General features: G+C 36.9%; 1 protein-coding gene across 7 annotated transcripts in view; it reads right to left on the reverse strand.

The window, feature by feature from the left end:
- Nucleotides 1-1,190: 1,190 nt before the first annotated feature.
- LOC113519856 (protein kinase C) overlaps nucleotides 1,191-15,661 on the reverse strand; it is a 33,336-nt gene continuing 18,865 nt past the window's right edge. For all 7 annotated transcript variants that reach the window (XM_052900679.1, XM_052900675.1, XM_052900678.1 and 4 more), the window contains 3 exons: nucleotides 14,951-15,090; nucleotides 14,024-14,122; nucleotides 1,191-12,975 (listed from right to left, as the gene is read on the reverse strand). In XM_052900679.1, the coding sequence (XP_052756639.1) occupies nucleotides 12,898-12,975; nucleotides 14,024-14,122; nucleotides 14,951-15,090 (317 nt within the window). In that variant the 3' untranslated portion in view covers nucleotides 1,191-12,897. The remainder of the gene's footprint in view (nucleotides 12,976-14,023; nucleotides 14,123-14,950; nucleotides 15,091-15,661) is intronic.

Below are 15,661 nucleotides of genomic sequence, written 5' to 3' on the forward strand. Positions count from 1 at the left end.
AAAAACCTCACGTGAGAAAATAGGTATTAGTGAAATTAAAATCAGTAAGTACATACATTAGAACAAAGGCACTCGAGCAAATTGCTTAGCAAATTGTCTAGGCCAAAACGGGTCGCATGAGAATGAGGTTGCCACTAAAGGCCAGGCAGTCCTTAGCGGACGTAATTTAGGCGACCCCCGACCCTCGGCCCGCGGTGAGAGCACTGGATACCGCTTCATTAGTACTTGAATCGTTAATATTACACTGTTGCACCTCGCGTGCTATCCAACTTACTCTGTACTGCTAGCCTAACTACTTCCGAGTAACGTGGCAACACTAACGTATTTCTTAGAACAGATTAGCTTGCAGTGTCATGGGAACTTTGTCTAATTATTTTAACTACTTATAGACAGCAGACTTAAATTACAAGTCACCTTATCAAATCATACATTTGGATCATTTCAGAAAATATTTAGATAGGTAACTAGGTATTTAGGATTTTTTCTTTTAAGTAAATTTTATAACACTAAAGAAATAACCACTGGATCTTGATAAAACATGGCGGTTAACCACATTGGATAGCAAAAGTAATTCGAATTTTGCCTGTTTCTATATATATTTACGCTTTTCTCATGAAATTTATAATTGCAAACAAACTGACGGACCATTTGATGGAAAGTGATAACCATCGTCTATAGACATGAATACCACGGACATAACAGAGTATACTGTGTCGCCCATGATATGGATTATTTGTTGTTATGTACACTATATATTTCTAAATTTTAAACCGATTTTCGTAATTTCACTTCTATTTAACGACTTTTAGATCCGGTTAGTCTTTTTTTTTTATACAACTTAAAATGACAAACAAGCTGACGGCCCACCTGATGGAAAGTGGTAACCGTCGCCTATAGGCATGAGCAGTACCATGGACATAACAGAGTATACTGTTTCGCCCACGATACCCCCCATGCATTGCCATTCCCGAGGACTCAGGTGTTATTCCTCTGTACCCAGTAAATTCACGCCATATCCCACCCTTCGTACAAGTCTTTGATAAAACTAGCTAAATAAATAATTAGATATAGTAGGAAATTATATAAGTACAGGTAGGTCAGGACCGTTCCTTATTGCAGTCTGTGGGGGAGGCTTATGTCCAGCAGTGGACAGATGATGATGATGATGATGTATGAAATAAAACGTCTCGTTTATAATCTATTTTCATTGATTTAATAGACATGTAGGATTACATATACATATTTCATCTCATCATAAAACTATATTATATGCATTAATTTACTCAGCTAAATGTGTCCTAATAGTGATCAGTGAAACAACAAATACGGGTATGCCGGAGCTCGCGGCCGCAGCGCTGGTGGGTCGCGGCCGACGGCACAACCGCTGGCGGCCAGCGGCGCGGCCGCGGCGCGAGCAACAGATCTCATAATCTCTGTGTTAGCTACAATTAATTAACACAAACGATTTATACATACGTATGTAGTGCGAGGTGCACTACCTACGAGGCCAACGTATACTCTAAAATGACTAGGTTGGCACCCTCAATAACTGTTTTTAATCACATAAAAAACCTGTTTCGGCGCAAAAGAATAAATAATGACCGATTCTGAAGTTCCATTCTCTAAATGTAACTCTAAAATTAAAATTTTGAATTTTTTATAGTTTAAGTAGGGGGAAAAGGGATTGTTAGTAATGGAGACTGAGAATCCTATTGCTAGCAATATACCCAACCAGGTCGACCTCCTCGCGGTTCCCCCTGGAAACCATCTTGAACAATTCTTATTGAATTCGTCACGATGGGCTAACTGGCCTGCTTCATCCTCACCTATCATCCTTCACTGATGCCCCGCCAGCGTATCCCGATAGCGCAGGCGGGATTACCATTCCATTATCACCCATTAAAAAAATACCCAAGGAAACCAACCTGATTAATTCCTGCTGAATCGGTCAAGTTGAGCCACATGACCTGATTTCATTCCACCTTTCATCCGTCACTGGTACCCCGCCAGTATATGCCCACTGAATAACGCAGAGGGTGTACCATTTTTTTCGGCTCATAAAAATGCTTACATATGCAAAGTTTAAAGGGAAGATATATCTAAACGGCTTCGCTGCATTTAGCATGAAAATTGTAATGTCACATCTGAGCAAGAATTTATTATGGTTGGTATTAACATTCGATACTGTGAACCAAAAGCAGTTTCCACTAAAATCTATCAAAACTTACTTCATAATGATTTAAAAATAATTAGGTCACCACAATATTAAGAGTGAAATTTTAGTTTTAGAGGGAGATAGAGAACGGCACTTCAAAATGGGAGTACGATGCAGTTGTAATTAATAGAGGAATGTGCACCCCGCACGGAACAATGTTCAACCACACAAAACATTTTTTTTTTTTGTATATATATATATATATACTATTTATATTCATATCTGATTACCACTGGCAAGACAACAACTTATAAACAACAAAATATAGGCTCAAAGCCACTTTGTACAATATACCACTCTTTGGCTTTATACCTCTGGGAAGCGTAAAATATATTTATATAAAAAAGCCATTTTAAAAATGAGTACAAAATAACATTTCAATAAATTTGCAATTTTCACAAACCATTGCACGATTCGTGGGCAAATAAAATAGTATTTGACAAATGCAAATTATAGGATTGTTGTAATAAATTTCACATTAAATATTATGCCTTACGTATATTAATAGATTTATCATTTAAGGCCTATCCATATTACAACTGATGAAAACGGGACATACGTAGGAAATGTAATATAAAATCAATATTATATATTAAAATTATTTTACATACACTAAGCTAAGTCCATCTGTTCTAATATGGATAGTGCCTTAATCTCGCACAGCTGGGGTTATATCCAAAAACATTAGCAGTAAACAATACCTCGCTTGCCAAATGTAAAGATTTGACAAAATAGGGAATTGAACTTCAACAATTATAACTAACTATTGATATAATTAAAACATTCTAATAGATCTTCATTTAACGATTAACATAAACAGCACGGTGGTCAAAACGAAACCTTAATGACGTCATATAAATAAAACGAAATCCATGTCTAGAAACACACTTAAGTACAACGTTAACAATCCAAAATTTCATAAAATATGTTAAAAACTTAATTTTGTAATCAAGTACAAATAATTAATTATATAAAGGAACCATCCAACGTTTGTTAGTAAATAAATATTAAATTAATATTCACTCGACTGACTGGCTATACAAGTATACATATATCTATACAATTTATAAATTATCAACTAAAGATTCTTATAGGATCTGTAAATTTGTATTTTTAATTATTTTAGATAGATAGATAGATAGATACTCTTTATTGTTTCCTCCAAAAGATTACAATAGTAAACTTATTATAAATATAAACAATTACAAGAAATAATCACAGTGAGAAAACAATGGGCGACCTTATCGCTAAGAGCGATCTCTTCCACGCAACCTTTGGATAGAGAGAAGTAATTATAAACAATTTGGTCGGAGGCACGATGAAAAATTTTACTCATTCTTTTGTTATGTTTTTCTTTTCTCTCATAGTTTTTTTTTTTTTTTGTCTATTATTACAGATTCGAATCAATTAAAATTGCATTAATTCGTAGTATATTAATATAAAGTCTGCAGATTGGAGTATAACTATAAATATGATATTTTAAAAAAATCTGTGAAAATTGCAAATACGTCTATACAATGTGCTATGTCTGACACAGGACATCTCTAATCAGCGGTACAATGCAACAAGCTTACAACCGAGTTAATATTGCAAAGTGAACAGAGTTGACGCCTTCCATTACACCTTAAAAAGCCTATATCTGTCTCGACATTAGCGCTGAGTGTGAGCGAGATGGAGTAATAGCACCACTTTGTAGCAGCTTCTCTCGTTACAAGTTAAAATCAATCGAAGCCAAGTTTGGTTAAATGAAAATAATTTTCCTTCTTTCTTTTAATTATTTTTTTTTCTGTTCACTTCGCTATATATATATTTGGCTATAAACTTCTTGGATGTAACAACAGTAATTGTGATGCACCACTAACCGAGGCTATAGGGCTCACATAGATCACAATTTAGAGTACAAAAAAAAAAACTCACTATATTACCTGTGTTAACAAAAGTGCATTAATTCATAAATCTATAAATATGTATGTATATTAGATTGTATTTGAGAGTTTTGCAAGCCCCTAACAATGTAACCAGTGCAGCCCCCACTAGTGGTGCGCCACTGTTCGCGAAACAGATCTATTATAAAATATATGTTTACAATTCAACGAAATATAGCGTGATATGTCAAGTTGCTATCGGCTAACGTATGGCATCGAACAGTTACCTGTTCGTCATATAATGGACAACGGAGCGTCTTGCAGCGAGCGTGGCGTGGCCGCGCCCCACTCCTCAATAGCAAACGCAACCGGGCACTGTACTCCCACAATGCTTGTACAGGGCAAATTGAAGCAACTTTTAAGGCAGTGTTACTGCTAGTAAAACTGAACATTTCCAAAGTGGACACGAGTCGATAAACGACAAAAAACAAGTTGAAGTGAGACAAACTTATTTATAATTTAGAAAAAAAAAAAACTAAATTGTGTCACGTAGGGAGCAAACCAGTTAGGCCACGCCCCCGAAGTGCAGTGACTCACTACTCGACATATTGTTTGTTTTATTACATATTTTTAAACAAAACATATTAAACATTCAATAAATATACCCGAACCCCATTATTCATAAAAACAAAAAACACTTACAAATCTTAGCTATTACAATGTTCTATCACTTTCATTCAAATTGGAAATTTAGTACAAAAGAAAGAGACAAAACAGTTCAATAGCTAAAACAGGTTTATGACAGATTAAAAACGTCAAAAGATTAAAGGAAGTAAAACTACATGCAATGAATAGAAACAGATTCTGAACAATCAAAGCCTATATGTAAAATTTTATTTTATTTCAATGATAAACATTTAGATTCTAACCTTAAACATCATACTTGGTAACGATTCTAAACTGTACTCCTTGAACTAACTGTAACTTTAGTAATAGACTTAGCACAGTCCAGAATCAGCCCAATTTAGTTGCATTTGCTACTGTCACCAATTAACATGTTAATAATACAAAACATTCGTATATTCATATCAATTGTTAATATATATATATTCGAAAGAAAAAATATATATAAAAACATACAAAGTAACACTCCAATATTCCAATGTAATGAACAACAATATTGCGCATATAAAGAATCCTCTAAACTTATATAAAAACAACTAGACGTCTATGCAAACGTAACACTAGTATTACAATAGGGCGCGGCTCGCTGTAGCACCAAGCTATATGCATTGCTATTTATAAATAATGTATGTATCTAGTCGCTGTGGCCGGCTGTTTGACATTATGTGTACACTTTACCCGTCATCGCAATCACACACTGTAGTGACTACACTTGATTGTACATGGACAGTTTCATAATAGGACATTCCCAAACATATTTTTTCTAACATAACAAATAAATTTTTTTTTTTTATACAACTTAGAATGGCAAACAATCTGACGGTCCACCTGATGGAAAGTGGTAACCGTCGCCTATAGACATAAGCAGTTATGTACTGCTCATGTGTATAGGCGACGGTTACCACTTTCCATCAGGTGGGCCGTCAGTTTGTTTGCCATTCTAAGTCGCATAAAAAAACTAACTTCTTGTAACGGTTTGAATCTATAATAGGTTTACTACTGTAATCTTTTAAAGGAAACAATAGAGTATCTATCTTTCTATCTAAGCTGCGTATTCTTACAAAAAATATCGATTTTTTTTAGTAAATTCTTTGTCTATTTATATTATTGACGCTTTATTTCCAATTAGTATTAAGTTTTTCTTCTCAGTCCTTTAACATGTATTTAATACGAAGTGTACACTGTACAATTTTAAATGCAAGAGTATGCAAATTGCGGTAACACGCAATATACAGTACAAACCGGCCGGCCACCGCTGATATAATCTGTAATTCGAGGTCATTTGGCACATACGGTGACAGGAACATAACTAAATAAACTCACTATTATTCGAATCACCACCGGAGCGACGGTGGTGATGCGGCGTGATCATTTACAGGCGTACTCACTAACTATGATGCGAAACGAATGGAAATATACATCCTCAGTTTAAAACAAAACATTAAGTGAACATAGCACAGTTAAAATCCTAAAAAGGTTAAAAGTATTGCAAAAAAAAATAGGCTAAAAACAGCACTTTTAACCAATTTACAATTTTAACTGTTACATAAATAATTACATTACTTTTTTTTTTTTTTTATTACAATTTTCCAGTATTTTCATTGTTTCTGTCTTACATTAATAGATTACTAGTTTTGACAGCACCACAGTTAAAAAATAACCATGCAATTTTAAATTCCACGCTTCAAATTTCAATGTTTTCAATGGGATTTTATTCACAAATTTCTTCAAAAAAAAAAACAAAACAATCTTGGATAACACAGAATTAGGATTCATATCACACGAATTACAACAGGCCATATAATAAAATAAATATCTATGTAAACCAAGAATTTAGTTTTAAAGAATCTATTCCCTCTCGAAGCTGTTACAGGCATATTTATTATATATTATTTATAATAAACTGAGGACATATTATCCCATGGTATACAACAATAAATGATGGCGTACAAGCTACGAATTCAAACTAAACCATCGGCTGTCACCATTCACTATATAACATATGATATATTTCGAGTTATAATATTACATTACCTCCACAGTATGTCTACAACCGTGTGTAGTGTAGTGTAGTGTAGTGTAGTAGGTAGTGTAGTATAGTGTAGTGTAGTGTGCTCCACTCTATATAGCTTCATTTTGTGCTCTGTACATATAGCGACTGCGGTACGCTCAACTACTCAATTGTACTACATTTAACTATTTATATTTAAAGTATAATTTTATTTAATTAAAATAAATTATATTCTTGTATAATGTAGAAAAATTAAAATCTCTCAAAAACTCTTCAAAAAACGTAAAATCGGCGATGAGAACACAGACGTGTGGAAAATAATCGTCCCAAATTACGGCCCGTTTACACTTAAGCATCCGGCACTGATGGTCCAAAAATGGTCAAAAACTTGGAGGAGACTTATGCCCAACATTGGACAACTAACGACTGGTATAACGATCATGAATGTTTAAAAATTTAAACCCGTAATATTTCACGATTCGATTGTGGGTGAAACGTGAGGGAGATCGTAATCCGAGTTTAATCGTCCTATTGCTAACAATATACCATATCAGGACGACCTCCACGCTGTTCCCTCCTGAAACCATCGTGGTAATTCTTGTCCAATTCATTGGCCAACTAATCTGCTTCATCCTCACCTATCATCCATCATTGGAGCCTCGCCAGGCTATACCGATAGCGCAGGCGGGGTTAACAGTTTCATTAATAAAAAAAAAGGCTTGATAAGCCACTTGTAAAATAAAAGCGATGCGTGTTAATGTTCGATTCGGAAAAATATCGATTCATCTGTGTGTAAATGAGCCGTCGAGGAACTTAGACTTGAGAAAGTCGTTGGAAAAAATGTATGTAGTATAGAATATAAAGTACGACTAACGTAACACGAACAGAAAGTGGCAACACTCCAGCAAAGTTCAGAATTCCGAGCGTTCGAAATTGGATCTAGTGTATGTTTTCCTTCACTTGTCATTTTAGTAAACAATCTTTTTTTTTATATTTACAGAAGATTTGCAGAATAGTATGCGTACAACTGTTAACATTTAAGAATTAATAACCATTATTAGTTAAAGCCATGGTAAATTAACCCTTTGCACTCGAGGCATTTTTCGCTTGCGCGAACCAGCAACTCGGGACGATTTCGGCCTTCCGAGAAAACAATCTTATCGCATATTGTAAATAAGGAGATCCAGTTACAAAAAACCATAGCGTCGTAGCAGCGTAGTTCGATTTAAAGTTTTAAAACACTCGGGCGCCGCAGCAGCGCCGCTCGAGTTGCCACTTCGAATCTACCGGGCGCCGTATCGACGCCGCTCGAGTGCAAAGGGTTAAAGCTATGGTGTTATTTTAAATGTTTCATTGTACTCAAAAAAGTTGTGAGATAAGTAAATAAACATTATTATTATTATTATCAAAGCCATGTGGTCCCGGCATAGAATGAGCCACCCCTCCCTTTCCCGATGAGAATAGTTGTCAAAACTCAAATTAGCAGTTGTAGTTATAAAAAAAACGAATGGTAGCGGAATTAAACAAAATAATTTTAATCAATTAGACAACCTTTTTTATTGTTGGTCAAACAAGTTGACGGACCACCTGATGGGAAGTGGCTACCGTCCACGAATACTTGGATCAAGTGGCGAGTAACCAGTGCGTTGTTTGTCGTTTAACAAAACCCCAAATTGTAGCTCAGATGGAAAACCTCAGGGGAAAACTCATTCCACAAACTACATACATAAGATCAAAACGACCGCACGTCTTTTAACTGACCGGTTTAATTTCTTTTAATAATTAAATTAAAAAAAAATATCATTTAAGATTTAACTTATTGTTAAATAATTAATTTCTCTCGAGACTGTTTACCAAATAGAAGAGAAGAGAAGAGAAACATACATTGGTTATTCACAACGAAATAATTGTCGTAACAAAGTCTAACTAAACGATTCGTTGTAAGGGTGATAAAACAAAGCAACACGCGATGCTGGATAAAATAAACTATTCGAAGGGCGCCCCAATAAAGGTGCTAATCACTGGGTTTCTTAACAATGGCGACAGTTGAAATATAATACAATATGAACTAAAATACTTTATTCAATAATTTACCCAAAGTAAAAAAAAAAAAAACTTACAACCTCATTGGGACCGATCTGTTCTAGAATACTGCGAATTATAATAGTTTCTTTTTTTAATACAAACTTTGCAATACTCTTTGTACCCGTTTAATTCTTTTTCAACTTGTAAACTCGACTTTTTGAAAAACAGTAACAGCTAAGTTGCTTTGCCCTGTTTCTTCTCAGCTGTACTTGCATTCCAAACTGGGCGGTAGATACACAAATAAACGACTATTCAAAAATGCTTATAATTATGTTTATTAATAATAAAAAATATTTTTTTTATTTACTTAATCAGCCCCAAAATAATAACAGTCGGCGATAGGGTAACTGTTACTCCCAACCGTCCCAACTGTCCCAACCTCGCAGGCCTGGGACGTAACTTGAGAATATAATTTGTGACTAGACATTGTCGGTAACATATCACTTCAAGGATATATCAATATACCAATGGAGAGCGCTACATAGTATCCAAGTGTGTAAATATATACGTCAAAAACCAAAGAACAATAGACTCAGTGAAGAATATAACTAGAGCTCTAATTTGTATGACAAAGTAATCTGTTTATGTATTAAATCAACTATTGACTCACAACAGAAAGCCTACGTAGACTGCTCGAATATGCTAGACAAATAAAAACGAATGACTCTCGCTAGATATCTCACGATCGCTAACGTCACAACAATTAGTAATTTTTATGAAGAAACGCAACATCAGATGGGGAGCGCACACACACACACACACACACACACACGCACGCACGCACGCACGCACGCACACAAACGCACACGCAGACACACACGCGCACAACACACAACTATGAAACGACTGAATAAATAAATCCACGGTCGACGCCGCTGCACGCGACGCCACCGGTCACACGCCTGTTCAACGTACACTAACAATGGCTATACACTATAACTCCAGTATTAGTATGATCCACATCAAAAAATTAATCGGCGCATACATCAGCTTACACTAGAAACCGGAGAGACGTCCAACGAGCCTCGCAAACGCGCCCACAGATTCGGAAACGTCCTGTATCACTGTGAGAGTTCTAGATCTATAAACCATGTATACTAACATTGTGACTGTCAAACATATCAATACAGTTGCGTCTTAGGAAAATCAATATTCACAGAGTGACACAAAAACGCTTCCGAAATAGTGCCAACTAGCGCCACCTATCGGAGTACGAGGGCATACATCTCCCTCGAAAGGTGATCGGTGGTATTTAAACACGGTACATGAGTTATTACATTATCATATATGTGGGACCATACCTTATCATATATATACATACATGAGCAGTCATGTTGAAAGGAATTACATGGTCGAATAATATTATGCCCACATATATGACAGTGCCATGGCCATATGGCGTGTCTGCGAGCCGCGGGTTCAACGCGAGCGCTGTGGACATCGACCGGCCCAGTGTTAGTCCGTACACTCCAAACGAAATCAAACTGTTTTATACAAACGTAACATTCGAACAATTATAAAAAATAAACGACAGATAAAATATAAAAGGTGATTACACATGGACATGTCAATATACCGGGAACACGTAGAGATTTATAATTTATATTATTTATATATAATTATTATATACTAACAACTACATAAAGCATTACATTTGTGCATTGATGTTTGTTTGCCGCAGGACTCGGCGCCGCCGGTCAACGGCCGAACACGCCACACTGTGTGTGTATATATATATATATATGTATACCACTAAACACGTTCAGTTAACAACTAAACGAATAAACTTAACACCTTTGGTTTTGCATTATAAATTAAACAGATTAATACTATACAGTGTACTTCAAGTACAGATAAATACATCGAGAGAAAGTAAGAGAAAACATCTGTACAGAGTACAAGTCTCGCAGCCATATATACATATTTAGTGCCTCTCTTATATTATGTGCAAATTTTACTTACGAAGTGAATTAAGTAGTTAACGTAATTAACTGATAAATCAATAAATGTAATTTACATTTACAAATTTAACGTTCTTACGTGAGAAAAACTTATAGGCGCAAAGACAGCCTATGATTCATAGAACACCCTTATTATTTAATTAAAGCATTTAACCAAATAAAATAAATAAAAACATTTCAATGCCATTTAAACAACTTCTCCTTTCAATACTAATTTAACAACTAATAAATATGAATGATTAAAGGAAAGGATTTGTATTGGATTGCTTAATAAATTACATCCAAAGCTAACAAGTACTGAATCTTGGACTCTGTACAGGCATTCACTCACGTAATAAAATACAAAAGATCAAATACATCTAGACGGAGAGTCAAAAGTGAGAAAACACGGACAAAAGATTTTCATCACGTAAAATCTGATAGTATAATATAGTAAAATTAAATTAAAATTAATAATAAATGACAATTACTGTTCATTTAAAGTCTGCATTAGCAAAATTAATATAATTTTATACATTCTGAATATTAATAAAAAAAAAAAAAAACAAAACGCAGCTTTTTAGAAAAATAGGCGGTTGTCAAACGTTGATAATAGGATGCACTATCTAGATATAATTAATCTATGGCAATAACGGTCACTGGATTATAATTGCATTGTCTGATGTAGAAACCAAGTCCTTATGACGGACAGCAATTAGCCACGTGAAAGACAATCGACCACGAAAAGGTATACGAGCACGGGGCGCTATCGACTAGCGCTACTGACAATTGTAAAGTTGTTTGCTGCAACCGCAATAATAAATATACTATATTTATTTACTTAATGTTGGACATTAAATAATGAATCAACAGATTCTATTTTGAACTAAAACTATAAAATTTTTTCTTACTCGTATGTTGGTTCCCTTTTCGTTGCCAACAATATACGCATTATCCGCCATTACATCTTAAAATATTCCTTATAATTCGATAAATAAAATAAATTAATAAAAACCGTTACAAACAATTTCGAATATTTCAGTATCTAAATTATTCGATAAAATTTCAGCAGAGGCTGCAAATATTTGATCAATTTCCTAAACTCGAAGCGGCAGGCACAATTTGTACTTTTAGTACTAATTAAAATACAAAACAAAACAAAAAATATACGCGCTAAAAATACTTCAAAATAATCTCAACACAAAAGTGTCACAAAATAAGACTAAACGTTACAATAATCTCTTATAATACAAAATTCGTCAATACGACTCGGCCGCCAGCACGGTAACACTGGCGCGTACAATACAGGCGCCGCTGGAAAATTAATACTGCACGTGCGAAGCGCGGCCACATAATGAGTATTGGTAGTCGGGCTGCGAGCCTACTGTGGATACACGACGAGGGACTAGAAGCGAGCTACGCCGCCACCGACTAACTAGGAACCGACCGTACGGACGGCGGCTCGGCGCGACCTCCGCGGCCGCCGAGCGGACGAACGAGCGAGCGAGCGAGCGAACGAGCGAGCGAGCGAACGAACCGACGGCGACCGAGCGGCCGCATACACGCACACGCACACGCACACGCACGCACACGCACACACACGCACGCACACAACGGCACGCCACTAACGCGAATGGGGTTTACTGATCGTCCGCCGCGACGCGCCCTACTTTACACACATGTACGCGACCCATTCCCTCAATATTTACAACAATCAATAATCGCGCTAGCCATTACATATCGTCTACGATGGTCACGGCTGAAAAAAATATCCATCCCTGCACCGGTGACCTGAGACTTGCAATCGTATTAATATATATTTAGTTTAATATTATCGACTAGCGAGGCGCGGCAGCCGCCGTCCCCCGGCGGCGGCCCGGCGGCGGCCCGGCGGCCACTGCGGGCGCGGCGTCACAAGAAATCAGACGGTACGGAGAGACGTGGCGGCGTCGCCGGCAGCACTGCACGCCGTCCGTGAGCCTTCGGACGACTCGAGCGCTGCCCGGACTAGCCGCGGAGAGAGAGACAGACGTACAAAACGATAGTTACAGAGTGTGAGGTGAGAGCGGTGGAGGCGGCGGCGGTGGCGGCGGCCGCTCAGCCGACGGGCGTCTTGTCGTAGGCGGGCGCCAGGCTGAAGTCCGCGTTCACGAACGAGAAGCCGCGGAACTCCTCCTGCGGACACCAGCACCAGACATTTATCAACAATAATAAGGATTTACATCAAACAGTGTATGGATCGTCTACGATAACATGGCACGCCGCTCCAAAATCCCGAGAATCAAAAATGTGCGAGTAAAAATATTTACAAGGTTTCGACCAAGGAATATATTTCTCTGGTCGGAGTACCACTGGAAACGTCTTCTCACAAACACAAACAGAGCACCACGTCTGTATATAATCACGCAAATTAAAGTAAAATGTTGGAGGGGCATACATGTGTGAATGTTGACAATCTATACGTTCCGTGTGTTGTATGTGTCTTCCATACAATCAATATACCAATGGAGAGCGCTACATAGTATCCAAGTGTGTAAATATATACGTCAAAAACCAAAGAACAATAGACTCAGTGAAAAATATAACTAGAACTCTAATTTGTATGACAAAGTAATCTGTTTATGTATTAAATCAACTATTGACTCACAACAGAAAGCCTACGTAGACTGCTCGAATATGCTAGACAAATAAAAACGTCGGAGTACCACTGGAAACGTCTTCTAACAAACACAAACAGAGCACCACGTCTGTATATGATCACGCAAATTAAAGTAAAATGTTGGAGGGGCATACATGTGTGTATGTTGACAATCTATACGTTTCGTGTGTTATATGTGTCTTCCATACAAATTAAAAAAAAAATTAAGATCACATTTTATTTATTGCCATTGAAAATATGTGTGAGCAGTTTTCGATATAATTTTGTAAAAAAAAAAAAAACATTACGGTTTTTGGTAACTTCCAAAATAACAATATTCTCAATTAGTCGTGTGTATTTATGTATTTTTGTGTATGCCTATGGTGGAGTGATGGGCAGCAGTGTCCTACTTGAAACACCACCAAAAGCCAAAGTGTGGTTGCCAACCCGCCTGCTATACATGGCAACTACTGGTAAAAACTGCCAATTACATGCTATTTTTCAATATTCTTTTTGTAATCAACTAGGATTTACTCTCGCGTTGGTAGTTGTGTATGAGCATGTGTGGGGGGGAGGTGTACCCACCTGGTTGATGGTGCGGACGACGTCGTTGGGCACGGGCGTCAGCACCGGCTCCTCCTTCGTGAACTCCGCGTCGAAGTTCACCGCCTCGCGCTTACTCATCTGTACACAGTGAGTTATAGTAAAGTACATTGTAATAGTGCATGTGGTGTTCGCCTATAAAAGATTTTTACATTAGCTAAAATTATTTTTGTGTTATTGATTACATAGCATGTAAAATGTAAAAGTTGTAGGTGTACCTTATTAAATAAATAAATAAAGAGATATGAATTGCAAACATGTTAATTTACATATTTTTAATTACACATAAGGAAGTGTGGCAACATCGCACATATATCAAACAATTTTTAATAACAATTGATGAAATTTCAATGTTATTGACTGATTATTAAATAGTTCTCTGGTCTATGAATATAAAAACATTAATGACACAGTAATATTCTTGTTACTATTGAAATTTGGATTTAAAACGTATAAACGTATTTGTAAAATTTTGCAGCATAATAATATGAAATAGGTTTATTATAATTAGTTAGAATTAGGTTAGACTTTTGTATATCTATGTTGTAATCTGTGTGCTGTAAGTAAGTAATGTAAATAAACTATCTATCTATCTATCTAAATAGATGCAAAGATTTTTAATGGTACATTTATATACAATATATTCTACGATTAACATTTTAATTCGCTAATAGAGCACTTTTATAATCATCAGCTAATTAAACATTGAATTTTTTTTCTCAATTGACAAATAAGTGCTTTGTTGCCACACTGTGGTAGCTAAAAATTGTAAATGATCTTAAAGGGACAGAGTAATAGTTGCAAAAGGTATCTAGTATTATTGTTAATATGTAACCGAATGAACAGTAAGAGTATAACCGCATACTGCTGGATGTGTGCGTGTGCGTGTGTATGCGCGCGTGTACGTACGAGCTTGGGGCGGAAGGGCGGGCGCAGGCGGCGCTGCGCGAGCGCGTCCCAGTCGACGTCGCGGAAGAACGCGTGGTGGCGGATGCCGGCCGCGCCGCCCGCCACGCCCAGCCGCCGCGCCGGGCTCTTCGTCATGAACCCTGCACGCAAACGCACGCGCGCCGCCTTCACTAACTACCTCCCGCTACTACTACTACCGCTACTACTAATACTACTGCTACTTGTACTCCAACTGCGACTCCATTGGAGGAGGGGGGGGGGGGGAGGATTGTTAGTACCGGACACTGAGAATCCCATTGCTAGCAACATATCCAACCAGGTTAACCTCCCTGGAAACTATCATGGTTAAGTCCTGATGAATTCATCGTGATGGGCCAACTGGCCTGTTTTCATTCTCATCTATCAGCCTTCACTGGTACTCCGCCAGCGTACCCCGTTAGCGCAGGAGAGGTTACCATTACATTTTCATCCATCAAAACAAAAAACTAAGACACCAGTGCCAACAAAATTAATTAAAAAGTCAAAAGGCAAAACACGTTCTTCAGACAAGCGTTACAATCGGTACCAGTGGACGCGACCAGCATTTGTCTCTTAACCCCGATAACGAAAATTAAAAAAAAAACTATTACAGTGAGTATGATTCGTCACTCGCTCTACCCACTCGACGACTAATATTTTAAGTACAGAATCATTTAAATTTGTTAGCGAATC

The sequence above is a fragment of the Galleria mellonella genome, unplaced genomic scaffold (genome assembly GCF_026898425.1).
Source record: "Galleria mellonella isolate WM207_F2 unplaced genomic scaffold, CSIRO_AGI_GalMel_v1 utg65, whole genome shotgun sequence".
Classification (NCBI taxonomy): Eukaryota; Metazoa; Arthropoda; class Insecta; order Lepidoptera; family Pyralidae; genus Galleria; species Galleria mellonella.